Raw genomic sequence first — 13,911 nt, 5'->3', positions numbered from 1 at the left:
GGGTTGATAAATAAATATACGTAGATAGTTATACGTAGATAGTTATTTCACCACAACTCACCCTCAACAAGGCCGCATCCCCACCCCCACCTCTTCTCGCTAACAACATGTCATGACACGAATGGCAAGTCACGAAGTTGGTTTTATTCATGGTTAAATCAATGACATTATGACATAAGGTGTCATAGTGCAGTACCATACGCGTCGACGAAGGGGTACCCAAGACAGGAAGCTTTAGGGATGAGGAAGATAGGCAATGAGATATCGAATATGGGGACAAGAGAGAGCAGCAAAGGGCAGTGCAGGTGACGTCGAGGATGCTATTGAGGTGGGGGAGGAGAAGGGGCAAAGGAGGAGAAGATGAGCAACACCACTCCCTTATCCCCCTATTTTCATCAAATATGATGGTATATTTTCATCAAATTAATTAAAAAGATATTTTTAAATAAAAATTAATTAGATGAATATCATTTGATAAAAGTCTGACAATAAAAACATTTTTAGGGCAAAAAAAACACCTTACATTCATAATATTGACCCAAAAAATCCTGACATACAGGAACCATTTTATCCAAATAAACATCTAATCTAATATTCTAGACTCGATTTACTAAGAGAGACACCAACATGAACATCATGAACACATGTCATCGTTCACACATTCAAAAAGAAACAATTCTCAAATCACTTATCTTGTAAAAGAAATATAAAAAAAATTCAAAGGATATTCTTTTAATATCCTACGTATGATTATGGAAACTTGCAACGAAATGTACAAGAAATGCACAATCAATGGGATAAGAAAAAGAAAAAGAAAATTTGTATACAATCATATGAACTGTTAATGGATTAGAACAAATATTATATATATATATATATATATATATATATATATATATATATATATATTCCCTTTTGCTACAATGGAGTGCATGCTACAAGCAATGCAAGAGTATCATAAGCTTTCCTGATCCAATGAACATTTCTGTGGACTGTGAACCATTATCTTTTTTGAACCTTCTTTCTTAGGTTTGATCCTGTGTTGATGACACATTCTCTTGCTAGGCCTGTTGTGCAAAAACCTGGCCTCGGAGTCGGAAATTCCTGAATATGGAGAAGGAAACTAAGTTGTCAGAAGCACCACCTGCTATCCAGGACAGAAGATATCTGAATGGATTTAATGAGCTGGATCCTGAGGTAGTTCTTGTTTGCTGAGAACTTAGATCTGAAGCTGGTCGAGGTTCAGGGCCTTCTGTAGGATCAGATAATCCGACAGGGTTGGATCTTGTGGAAGAATCTGGAGTTGGCATGGATTCATTATGGATCAAATCAGGATTGGGCATGGTCAGTTCGGTGACATGGAAAGGCAAGGGGTGGTACAAGGTGGATGATGTGATCTGAACACTGGTCTGATGGTGCAGCTGAGCTCGGGCTCTTATGAATCTCTGGACGGCTGGGACCTGCAAGGGATTGGAGAAATATGATGCAAATAATAATGAAGTTAGTTTTTTTGTCACTTCCATAGGATAATTATTATAACCAAATACAACAAAAAAGGACAAGCTGAAGCATAAATCTCTTTTTAATTTCTCAGTTAGCAAATGTTTTCCTTCCAAATGGAGATGAGTTACATGTGAGGAACCATATGATAAACTTTCTCAAAAATGACTTTGACCAGAAGAGATGCCAAACATTGAACTCGCACAGTAAGGTTGTTTGAAGGCAATATTTTTAAGAAAATTGATATTATAACACAAAGATCAGTGCAAGTGATATATGACCAGATTATATATTATGAGCTTCGACTTTCTCAGGGGTCACAGCACAAGTGGTATCTAAAACTTAGTGCAACTGGTTTAACAGCCTTCTTCAGGTTTTTTACTCAAGTTCCTGTATCAAAAATGAAAGAACTTTATCTCTGTCCTCTTCCTCAGATGCTTCAACATCATATCCAACTGTTTGATGGTATCCTTGAGTTTCAGGTACATTTAAGTACAAATTCCATAACAGGAAACTTAATGAATTCCCACACATCATCTCTCTGATGTTTAGCAAATATTTAACCTTTTCTTCAGCTAGATGAGGGTATTTATCAAATATTTAATCTTTTCTCTGATATTTATCAACTATGCACACTCTCTCTTTCTGTGTTTCTGTGAATGTTGTTTCTCGAATATGTAACTACATTGTGATCTGATTGGATGATGCTGTAAAGGAACTTTGCATATTTCCTACTTTGGATAGTAAATGTGCAGTTTATGAAGTGAATCTCTTAAGACACGTCATTATATGAGAATGAGTCTCTGGGGGAAAGTAACCCAAGACATATCCTTGTATCTATAACAGAGTCAGCTACTTGCAAAGCAAGCAGAACATGTACCTCAAATCGATTCCAGAAATAAAGGACCAAATGTTGCATGAATGCTGCTGTAGCAGAAAATGCCAAGTACAGAAAACCTGGAGATAGTTGACACAAAAAACAGAAAGCTAGCAAATGATATAATAATCCAAGAAAATAAACTTAAATGGTGTTAAAAAATAAAGCAGAAAATATGATGAGTGTACCATAAGCATAAGAAAAGAAGTATATATGGAACACCAGGAAATAGAGCAAGAAGAACCGAGGAAAGAACTGTGCTGATATAGCTGTCCGAACACTGCAAACCAACCAAAAACACAATATTATAAATCTGTTCTACATCAGGTATGCTTCATCTGGTTTCTTTCAGCAGATTTTTTTCAATAATGATTGTTTCTTTCTCAAAATGTTTACACTGGTGCTGACAAGGAAGCATGCTATGACACAAACATGGGGAGCCATATTCTATCACAACATGTCAGATGTATTATGAGCCTAGGTTGATGCTATTAGTAGAAGTAAATAGATTTGCATTTTAAAAGCATTTAAGGCAATAGTAAAACAAAAACAGCAGTTCTTGATAACACAAGTGAGTAGCTGTACCTGATCATAGTGAAAAGTTCACAGAACCAGACAAGAATGAAAACCAAGAATGCAAGTAGCTGGTCGTCATAGAACTCAAACAGAAAAAACAGGATACCGACCATAATCTGCGTTAGCAAGAAAGTGTAATAATAAGATGTTTTACGAAAACAAACTACATTATGCTTTCACAAAGTTCACAAAATGAAAAATGGTTGCAATGAGATCTTACTTACAGGTACAAATATCAGAGACTCAATTATGTGCACAAAGATCAATTGGAACGTGGGAAGCTGATTGCTAGCATAGTGTTGGAGTTGCACTGCCATAGTGAATGAAGTATTTACAGTGAACTCTTATACCATAAGCTGAAAGACAGTTATTTAGGTAACTATAAACAAGAACAAGAAACAAACCAGTGAACTTGAGCATGCGCGACTGTGTTTCCCTCAGAATGAATGAAACTGACATGGTTGTAGTAAAGAAAACAAATAATGACATTATAAGCACACCACTTTTGGTGACAAAGAAATCTGCATTGGCGAATGATCTAGTTAGTTTTAGCAAAAAAGATACTGCATTAACACAGAGAGAGAGAGAGAGAGAGAGAGAGAGAGAGAGAGAGAGACCCCTAAAAAATGACAAATCAGATAATAAATAATTTGCGAAGGAAACTGAACTGCAGACAAACATGATTGCAGGTAAATCTTTTAGCTCACGAATCTTCTGTGCTAATTAAGGAAGCATGTAACAGTCCCTTAATATTTTTTAACTAAGCTAATACAAATTTCTGCAAATACAGATTGTACATTTTGATGAAGTTTGGAAAGACAGAATTAGACAGGATGTGCTGTTCTTGCAGAGTCTGCCTCAAAAGAAGTACGTTTGTTAAGCATTCAGAAAAGGTGATCCCATAAAATTCAGAAGATGTTTGTATAGATGCATAAGTTCTTAATGTAGTGACATACAATTTTCCACAGTATCATATACATATCACAGCAGCAGAAAGATACCAACATAAGCACACTAGTACAAGTCTTGTAAGGCCCATATATTCCTAAAGGGAAATATAAATTACACCAGAACATTTGACATAAAACACAAATGATGACAGGAGCTGAAGTAGATATTAAACAAATACGTGTCACGAGTAAGGTTTTCAATACCACCCAGTACGGTTTAATATGGATGGTATTTATCAGTCTGATGGCCTACCAGTGTGTTGACCATGGTAAACCATGTGGAACACTCAGTATAGGGTGGTACAAATTTCTTTTTTATTTTTTCAGAACTTTTCCAAAGCTATATCAGTATACCGACACTCAATGCACACCAGTACATTACTAGTCTGAACCCTAACCAAGATACTATAGGTACATTAAATCACAAACCTTGATCATGACTTGGTTCAATGGGACAACTAACACATTAACTTAATGGGTCTAAGACCTTGTGGACCAAATTGCTTAAGCTCAAGCCAATAGTAGTACATCCATCTAACCTGTATAACAATTTAATTGACCTCCCACATCTAACATGAGACCAAATCTCGAGTGTCATAATCTCCCTCAATTAAGATTTGACATTTTTGTAAAGGATCAACATAACTTATAATCAACCTCTACCATGGCGCACATGACATCTAGCCCTTAACTATAGGGACACTTTTCTTACTTCCCCTTACCATGCCTAATACTATGTTAGCTCCAATACCATTTGTCACAACCCAAGTTGATAGGATAATTGACCCATTAACTTTGATAGACCTAGAAACATGTGACCAAAAATACTTGAACTTAAATTAATGATGCTAGACTCATTTAGCCCCACATACTAATACAATTGGTCTCCCACATCTGATGTGGGGCTAAATCTAGGGTGTTGTAAAAATCTAGGGTGCTGATAGGATAATTGACCTATTAACTTGATAGACCTAGAAACATGTGGCCAAAAATTCTTAAACTTAAATTAATGATGATAGACTCATTTACCCCAATATACCAAGACAATTGGTCTCCCACATCTGATGTGAAGCTAAATCTAGGGTGTTGTAAAAATATTCAGCAATGAGCTCATGACCATGTTCACTGACCTATATTATGTCAAGTCATGTCGAAGAGAATGCCACTAGCTTCCTCTCTCTTTTCCAATTATCTAAAGTTTCAAAATGAACACCTTTCGAAAGTAACCCTCATAAAGATAAATCCATTGTCTGTATACTTGTAACATGCTCTTAATCCTGCTGATTTTAATATATCACCTTCATCTTCATCTCAAGGATCCTATAGAAACTTCTGTTTGTTAGATCTTCCTCGTATACTTAATTCTACATGAAATCAAGTTATTATCCAACTGTTAAAACCAAATAAGTACATATTTCTCTCACACTTTGAGGTGCTTGAGTCTGTTTTAACTTGATGAAACCTGTCGCAGCTTTTACACAAAATTGATTCCAATAAAAATTACCATTAAAGAAAAACCTTCAACAAACTGAAAACTGAAGATAATCTTCAAATTCCAAAATCAAGCATCTGAATCACTAAGTACATTCATTCATTTAAGACAATTCTTTCTGTTTTAGACATAAATTAATTAGTTCAAACATATGCAAAACTAATTGTAAGACAAAAAAAGGTATATCCAAGACAACTAATTTCATCTAGGGAGAAAGGATATTTATTCCATGTACCAGTGTTGTATTATAAGCTACATATAATGAGTTAGGCAGGCACACTCAGTAAAAGCAATAATAAAATCTTTTATGAAGCTAATAGAAGCATCAAACATGAAAGAAAGTACCATAGTAGAACCAACATTAACTGCCAACACAACCATTGCATTATATAAGCACTGATACCATTGAGAAGAAAGCAAAAGTACGAACAGGAACAATTCAACAAACAAGCAACTGGGAAACAACATAATATAAAAAAAATTACAGACTAAAACATAAAAAAAATGTTTTATACAGATTTGTCTATCAGATACTAAATTAACAAACCTCCAAATCTTGCATGACCTTCTGATGGTTCTTGCCCATACCTAAGATTATAGAATTCCTTTGTCTGGAAGTTGTATAGATAACCTGCACCAGTTAAAGGGTAGTTGTTAACAAATAGATATATATAAATACATAGAAATTCTTACTAGACAAAACTTCTCTGTTGATCCAATCACAAAAGTGAGAAAATTATTATTTTTTATCTCTTGAGAAAATATAAAAATTACATTTTTTTTATCATTACAAATATCATGACAAAACATGTTATCTTTCAAGGAGAGCACATAGAATGAAAAATGACCATCTCAGTTGTTATTCAGCATATTTAATTTAATTGATCATAAATTAAATGATACAAAATTACAAATAGTATTTGATACAATCATGATTAATTAAGAAAAGGAAATCTGGTGCATGCATGGTTTTGATCCTGCTAGCACAAATTCCTACTTCTATGTATTATTCTATAATATTATCCTCCTTTCCACTAGTTTAACTGATAAGGACACTGATTCTAAATCCCTCTCCATTGCCCTCTGTGTACCTATATTATCTAATATGATCAAGCATGGCATATTAATCACAAAAAGGAGAGTCATCATAGAGATCTGAAAAAGGTGATAAGGAATCAAAAGAGAGTCTGCTCTTTTCTGGTCACCTTCATATCAAGTGGAGTATGAAACATGACAAAGAAGTTGAAACAGGTTAGTAGTTTTAATTCTGTACTAATCTACAAAATAGTATTCTGTTTTTCAAAGAAAGAGAAAAGAGAACCCCAGCTAGAAGCTAACAGTCATGGAAGTCCATTAAAGTAATTAGAGTACAGAAGCACAAAAGAAACGATTAATTACCATCAATGCAAGACACCTATGGCAATAACCAGAATTCATTTGTTTCCAGAAAAAGAAAAGCAGAAGCCCAACTTCTACGAAGTGGGAAGTATGCTTTCCTAGCATCAAAACGACATTTACTTTATATGGCTCAAAAACATGCCTAGACATGAAGGTCACAAAATTATGTGCCAATGCAAGTAGAAGACCATGGATTCAAGTTACATAAAATAATACTCATATATGCATTACTTATGAGTCTGGAAAAGAACTAAACTGGCTCAATTCAGTATTTTCCTCAGTTACTTGAATTGAATGTGATGCATTACTAATGTATTAAACATGAAAATAAGAAAAAATATTTCAACAAAATAAAATTCTTACCATGACCAGGAGAATTTAAGAGGCTGTTAATCAAAATTGTATCATAACCAACAAAAGTGTTGATAAGAAGTTGCTGCCACCTGTGAGGACATACAATAAAAAATAAATCACAAGATAAACAGTACTATAGCAGTTTAAATGAACCTTCTACTATAAATAAAAAAGCATTGTTACAGGACAACATATGATAAAAGGATGCTCTCATGACAGAGATGAACATGCAGGAGTATCCTACTACAGCCAGTGCTTGTCCTTCTGATGCAATATTGCATGCATCACATACAATCAAGTAACTGCTCCAACACAGTGGTGCATAGCCCAATACTCTGCTGATTCATGCCTACTGTAACACCCCAATTTAGTCCCACGTAGGAAGTGGACAAAAACTTAGATTGGCTGGTTTGATTAGTGTCATGAAAATGTGCATAGCCCAATATTGCGAAGGTTAAACTTGCAATTTAGGTGGTCTATGAAATTTTAACCTGGCACTCAATTTTTTTTTTTTATCAAGGTTTTGACAAAAACATGCTTGGTCCAACCCTCCTCTATTCAAGGGACATATACTACTAATTAATAGCTGGCCATATCTTTCTCACCTTAAAATGATGTTTATAACATGAATTTAAGTGTCAATTTATTTTCAGTCGGCATAATACAAGCTAGCACAGCATCAAAATATGCCTTGCTGGTCACACTTGCCAACATTATGCTGACTTGGCAAAGAGCCAACGTGGCTAGTATGGACCTTAGCACATAAAATGCTGGTTAGCAGATAGCTTACTGAAGTTATAAATTTTTTAGTGACTGTGGAACTCCCTTTTTGACGGCTCAACTCAATAGTCTCATATCACTGAAATTGTTCCAAGTTTGTAGGTATCAGAGTTTCTTATTCTACTATGATTTATAGTAGATCAGGATACTGAGAAGTTTCTTCTATTGTGGTTTTTCAAATGTGATGAATGATTAAGTATGATTAATAATGTACAAATCCAAGATATGTAGCAAAATAAAAGTATGTTTTTAACCAAGATGTTAAATTTCATGATGTACTGCTAGTTGACTATAAAACTCATGAAATATATAATTAGAAGCAGAATGGCCATTCTTGACATTGTTAACCCAATTCTGTTGTCATATCCTTCCAATCATAATCTATAGAAAAAGTATATAATACTTCCAAGTTCCAACGCAGAATTACAATGACCCAATATTGGGATTGGCATAAGATTTCGGACATTAGCTTTTTAATTCTTCTAACAAATAGAAAAAATCATGAACAAATTCAAGTTGATAAGATAATAGGTACTGGGTAGCGATTTTGTGAACAGCAGGTTATATATACTTCTGAGTATTAAATGACATCACCAGCTAGATATGAATACGTGGAACCACTATGGTACCAATTAGTCTACGAAACATTGGGATACTCTTTTAAATGTGATTAACAAATTGTGTAGTCATGTTAGATATGACAAGGAGTAAAAGTCATCGAAGACATGTTCTTTGATTTGGATTAATGATATTAACCAACATGCAACAACTACAACAAAGCCGTAACACCCAACTATTTAGAGATGATATTAACCAACATTAACCTCCCATATTTACCTCATTTGGAGTTTATTTACTGCTCAAGAATTGTAGGATGAGCAAATAAGTGGCTGATCACTGCAGCTAAATTAATGTTGAATTTGAATTCTGAAATATGAATGGATGTCCTGCATAACATCGTTTGTTGCCTCAATATTTGAGGGAGACATAACTTTTATGATGATCTACATTTTTGGCTTTATAGGAATATATTTTAGATCAAGTATTGTGCACGCAATGTTTGTTGATTTCATTTTATAAAGTACAACCAAAGGGCAGGCCTTGAATGGTAAGGTTGTTCCATTGAGACCGTAGTGTCAAGTGTTCAACCACCCCAGTATGACCAGGGTAATGCTTTTATCCACTCTGTGTTGTTGATGCCTTACAACTGGAATACTATTCTTTCAGAGCAACTAAATCTTCAGGTATTTTCTTGAAATAGATTTACTTTTTTCCAGAATTACACAAGTTGTTCATTACAATCTCCCGAACTTTATTTTAATCCGGCAAAATCCTGATTTAGTGACCATCAGAATCTCAGCTCTCATATCCATTAGATGAAGAGTCTGTCATTTTGGTTAACTTGTTCTACTTGATTTATGCAACATGTGTAAATTTGCTGGTTAGAGAAAGTCAGGCTTTAATGTGGGACGTCAACTAGCTTTATGAAATTAAAACTATATAAGTATGCTCAAAAAGCACCTCAGAGCACCAATTAGTTCCTAAAAACCAACCACATTCTCCTTAGAATCCTTGATGCCCAACCATTTGCAGTTTTAAATCACCCTGTACAGGAATATAACTGGCTGTAACAGCACTAAACCAAAAATTATACACAAATACATGATAACTCTGAAGGCTTGTTTTTGTCTATGAAATTCTGTGCTTAATCCTTGAGATAAAAGAATGAATAAGATTATTCAATAGACATAGACCAAAAAGTGCACTCACGCATGTGTGTTCAACCCTTAAGACTGAACTCGATTTATGAGGTTAGCACTAATAATAGCGACAATTAGCATTTGAAAAAGAAAAAAAAACAACAAGTCTCAAGACATCATAATTCAAAAGAAATTTTCCTAATACAGTATAGCTCCACAATTCTCTGGGAGTCAAACAAATGATGTAGTTAACAAAAGGTTTGAGGGTAACCTGTTTCCGAAGCAGGAGTTTTGAGCAGATATAGTAAGATTAGTCGTGCGAATGTGGTGCTGAGATTTTGCCCCTTCAGGAAGTAAGAAATACCCCTGTAAAATCAATGATTAGATCCCCATAGTGGAAAATGTCTGATTAAATAAATAAAAGCAGTGAAAAAAAGGGCATTGTAAGCTTAAGTTATAAAAGTCTCAGTAATGACGACAGAGATGTTAAAAAGAAGATAACTTGAAGAAACATACTACCTTCTCCACAGTGTACAGATAAGTTGGCTCCTGCGCTTTGCTTCTCTTCTCAAGCCACTGGACTGCAATATTTGGTAACAACTTAAACAAAACTAGTAGAATTGACCATAAGTTCAAGGTCTAACAATTGAATCAGCATAAGCTTATGATCTTGATCATACTAATAAACACGATAGAGAAAACATGAGGTGAATAGCATTTGAAGATGCACACAATCCACATGCTTGTAATTGACAAACAGCAAACATAAGGATGTTTTTATCACTTCAAATGCCAAAAGTACAAAAATATTTAACTATGAACCAAAATAAAATATGATGATAAATAACATGATAGGGAACATTACCCATAAATGCCTTAAGATGGTTGAACTGAAATGGTCGAAAGCTCTTTGGGACGTTTAGGAATGCATTCCATCCTAAATGTTTCTGCAGTTAAAAGCTTGTGAATCAAAAATAATCTTGCGTCACTAAACTAAGAACAATCATTCTTCAACACTCATAGAACCATTAAATTCAGAGTCATACTTAGATTGTTTGTATTTGATTAACTTTTGATTATTAATGTTTTTTTTGCAGAAATGAAACTATTTTACTGAAAACAGCCTAGTCCTCTGATAAGCAACATGTGACAATCTAGCTGAAAGTGGCAGGAATGTGTGGAACCTCTCAATTACATGCCGCTGTAAAAGATGGTGTTCGTCAGGTGGCACCTCTCAGATCCAGCTTTCAGCATGTTTCAGCTTGGGATCCAGAAATTGGAAAACAATATTTTGTTCTCCTCATAACTACGAGTAGTGTTGGAAAACCATGAGGTACCTCCTTTGGCAAAGGCAAAAACTACCACTTGAAACTCTTTGAACAAGATTAATAGGACTGCAGAAATCATTTACTTTAAAGAAAATGTTTTGTGTAACATTAGTAAGTTTTTGTGCATAATGAACAACTTCAAAAACAATTTCAGAAGAAGAAAGTAGTTCTTCATATGTTAAACTCTTCCAACCAAAAACAGTTTATATTAGAACTCAAAAAGTGAATTTTAAATTCCAGATGGAAGAATTTCAAATTATTCAGAGTATAATTATGTTTTGTGTATCATTTATATAGAACTCCATTTCTCAAGGTAGTAGTAATATGTACAGTTCCTTTTACTGGAAACTTTCAGTAAGAAACACATATCTGTAAATCTAAAGAACTTGGTAACAAATTGTATGTTTTGGAAGTCCAAAGGTATGCCAAATAACAATAGTAAGACTGTATTTAAAGAATGTATATAAATTCTTGGTTACATGAATTCATTATCTCTGCACATAATTTCAGATATGATCCTGAAGTTGGAAATTTACAGTCTTGCCTTCCAAAGAAAATAGTTATACCCAGAAACAAAAGCGAAAAAGCATGACAATGGAAATTTGTTCTCACCCATAATTCGAGGGCATAGCTTGAGTACTGACTTGCACTGCTCCAAAATGAAACAACTGGCATTTTCCACTTACTATAGAACCGTGATTTTGCTTCTACAAGTGACTCGCCAACAGAAACAGGCTTCCCAATTTGCATGTCCTTTGCCTCTGATTTCATACTCAAATCACACAACACTGAATTACTAATGCTAGTGTCAGGACCCTTTCCCACCTGAGGCTCAAATAACTCTTTATCATTCTTCCAAAATTTGGAAATCAATTTGCTTTTTGCAGCACCTGAGCATAGAAAATTTGACCAAAACTTGGGAGAAAAAATTGTTATATCATTTTCATTCATTTCCGGACCCTTGGAAGTCTCAGTCAAAATTCCTTTCTGAAAGGACACTCTCTCTGTTTCAGCTGAACTCTGAGTCCAAAGACCACCACCTGTTATCTGAAATGACTGACAGTACTTACTGCACATCCAGAGTGCAAGAATATATAAAATACAGAGGTCAAATTTTAGCATGAGTGCAAAATCTCAAAGATGATGTTTGTAGAAAGAAGTCAAAAACTATGTAAAAAACATTAAGGAATGAAGAAGCCAAAACCGCATATTATACTGTCTTCTCCAGGATGATCACTGATTGAATAATTAAAAGCAAGAACAAAAGGTAAAGGAGTTATGAAAAGGAAAGCAAGTAGATTGCTATCTGGGATAATTTCATGTATAGTCAAGTGAAAAATGCTTCCATGTAACAAGTCATCATATCAATGACTCATAAGGAAGTATACAAATGCTGGTGACTACTTCCACAGAGACATTGATTGTACCTTGATCTGGACCACCTGAGCTTCAGTAAATTCAAGCCCAGAGAACTCCCTTGAACACCCAGGCTGCATACACAAATAAAACCATAAAGTTTCCAATATATCCTTGGAAAATAAAACTGCACCACATATATTTAATACATATCTGGATGCTAAAATAGAACTAACTGGTGTAACATTGGATAGCGTGATCAGAAACCTATCAGGGATTGTTAAAACTTTAAAAAACATCAATTTCAAAGCTTAATAGACAGCAAAACACAGGTTGCAACTTCAGCAAAACATTTATCTGCAACATATTCAATGTAAGCATAAACAATAATTAGATGACTCGGATCAGGGCTAAACTCCCATACTAAATGGGTAAGCAGCACATACAATGTCCTGAGTTGATATTTCATCAAGTTCAATGATCTCCAAAGGCCAAGACGGTCCAACACTTTCATGCTTATTCAACAGATACGTTTGCTAGTTCAGAACTTTTAGGCGATTGACAGTTGATGAACAAGTGTGACAGAGTTTCTCCACAAAACAAGTTCCTTTGGCAGTTCAATTTCTTGGCAACAAATTAATAAGAGTTTAATTGTTAATGGGAAGCCAATAGAAGACTCTCTTGGAGGGAACACAGAATTTTGATAAAGTTGGCATATCATGAGACAATGGACCAGAATTTATACAATTATCCAGCCATAGAAGTCTTTGCAGATGCCATACTATAAAAGCAGGCATGTGTTTTACGAGTAATTTCTTGATACTACAATTCATTCAATGGTCTATCCATCAGAGTTAATCTCAAAAGATGCTCCCTATAATGTACCATCAGCCTTTTTCTTGAATTTAGTTTCAGACTGGAAACAACATCGGAATAATATAAAATCCAAGGAACTCAAATTTCGCTCAGTTGGGTTAAACTCATTACAAGTTGAAACAAAATAAAGCTGTATAAGAGACGGTGCCGGTCTAAATTCTAGAGAAAGCAACATCTCGTCGCTCGTATCAAAGCTGAAAGCTCTTTTCCCGTGTATCTAGGACTGACAAGGTGGGTACGTCACAACAAGTTCTTCATCCAACCAAGCTACATCTATCTCGACAAATACACAACTACACCAACAGGGTCAGTGCAAGATCCTCAAACCATACAAGGCCAGATCAAAATCATCAGAAACAGCACAAAGATGACAGTACCGAGAGAGGGAACGGACCACCGACCGACCTGCTGCACGAAATTGATGTGCATGATGACGAGGAGGCAGAAGAGGGCGCCGGCTGCGGCAAGGCAGGCGTACTCGAGCATCAGCCGTACCCTGGGGCCGAGGAGCTGGGAGAGCGAGCCGGAGACGCGGGCGTGAACGCGGAGGAAGGTGTGCTCGGGATCCATCCCGACGATCCGATCCTCCTCCAAAAGCCCTAAAGATTCTAGGATTTGCCCTCGTCGCCGCGCGAGGGAGGGAAGCAAGAAAGGAAGCAAGGAAGAAAGAGATGCCCTTCGAAGGCTTGATTTGGAGGAGGCGAGGAGGGAGCCAGAGAAAGTA

At 35.4% G+C, this 13,911-nt stretch overlaps 1 protein-coding gene across 1 annotated transcript; it reads right to left on the bottom strand.

Annotated features, from left to right (window-relative positions):
• Positions 1 to 913: 913 nt before the first annotated feature.
• Positions 914 to 13,911, bottom strand: LOC103974813 (membralin-like protein At1g60995). The gene is made up of 14 exons (XM_009389704.3): positions 13,593 to 13,911; positions 12,383 to 12,445; positions 11,568 to 12,002; positions 10,493 to 10,574; positions 10,147 to 10,208; positions 9,899 to 9,993; positions 7,157 to 7,236; positions 5,943 to 6,026; positions 3,358 to 3,474; positions 3,178 to 3,263; positions 2,963 to 3,069; positions 2,566 to 2,657; positions 2,381 to 2,457; positions 914 to 1,460 (listed from the first exon to the last, which is right to left on the bottom strand). The coding sequence occupies exons 1-14, from the start codon at positions 13,755 to 13,757 to the stop codon at positions 1,062 to 1,064; spliced, it is 1,944 nt and encodes a 647-aa protein (XP_009387979.1). The 5' UTR covers positions 13,758 to 13,911; the 3' UTR covers positions 914 to 1,061.

Source organism: Musa acuminata, chromosome BXJ2-1 (genome assembly GCF_036884655.1).
Source record: "Musa acuminata AAA Group cultivar baxijiao chromosome BXJ2-1, Cavendish_Baxijiao_AAA, whole genome shotgun sequence".
NCBI classification, from domain to species: domain Eukaryota; kingdom Viridiplantae; phylum Streptophyta; class Magnoliopsida; order Zingiberales; family Musaceae; genus Musa; species Musa acuminata.
Note: the sequence above shows the minus strand (reverse complement) of the source record. Positions and strands in the feature narration are given on the sequence as shown.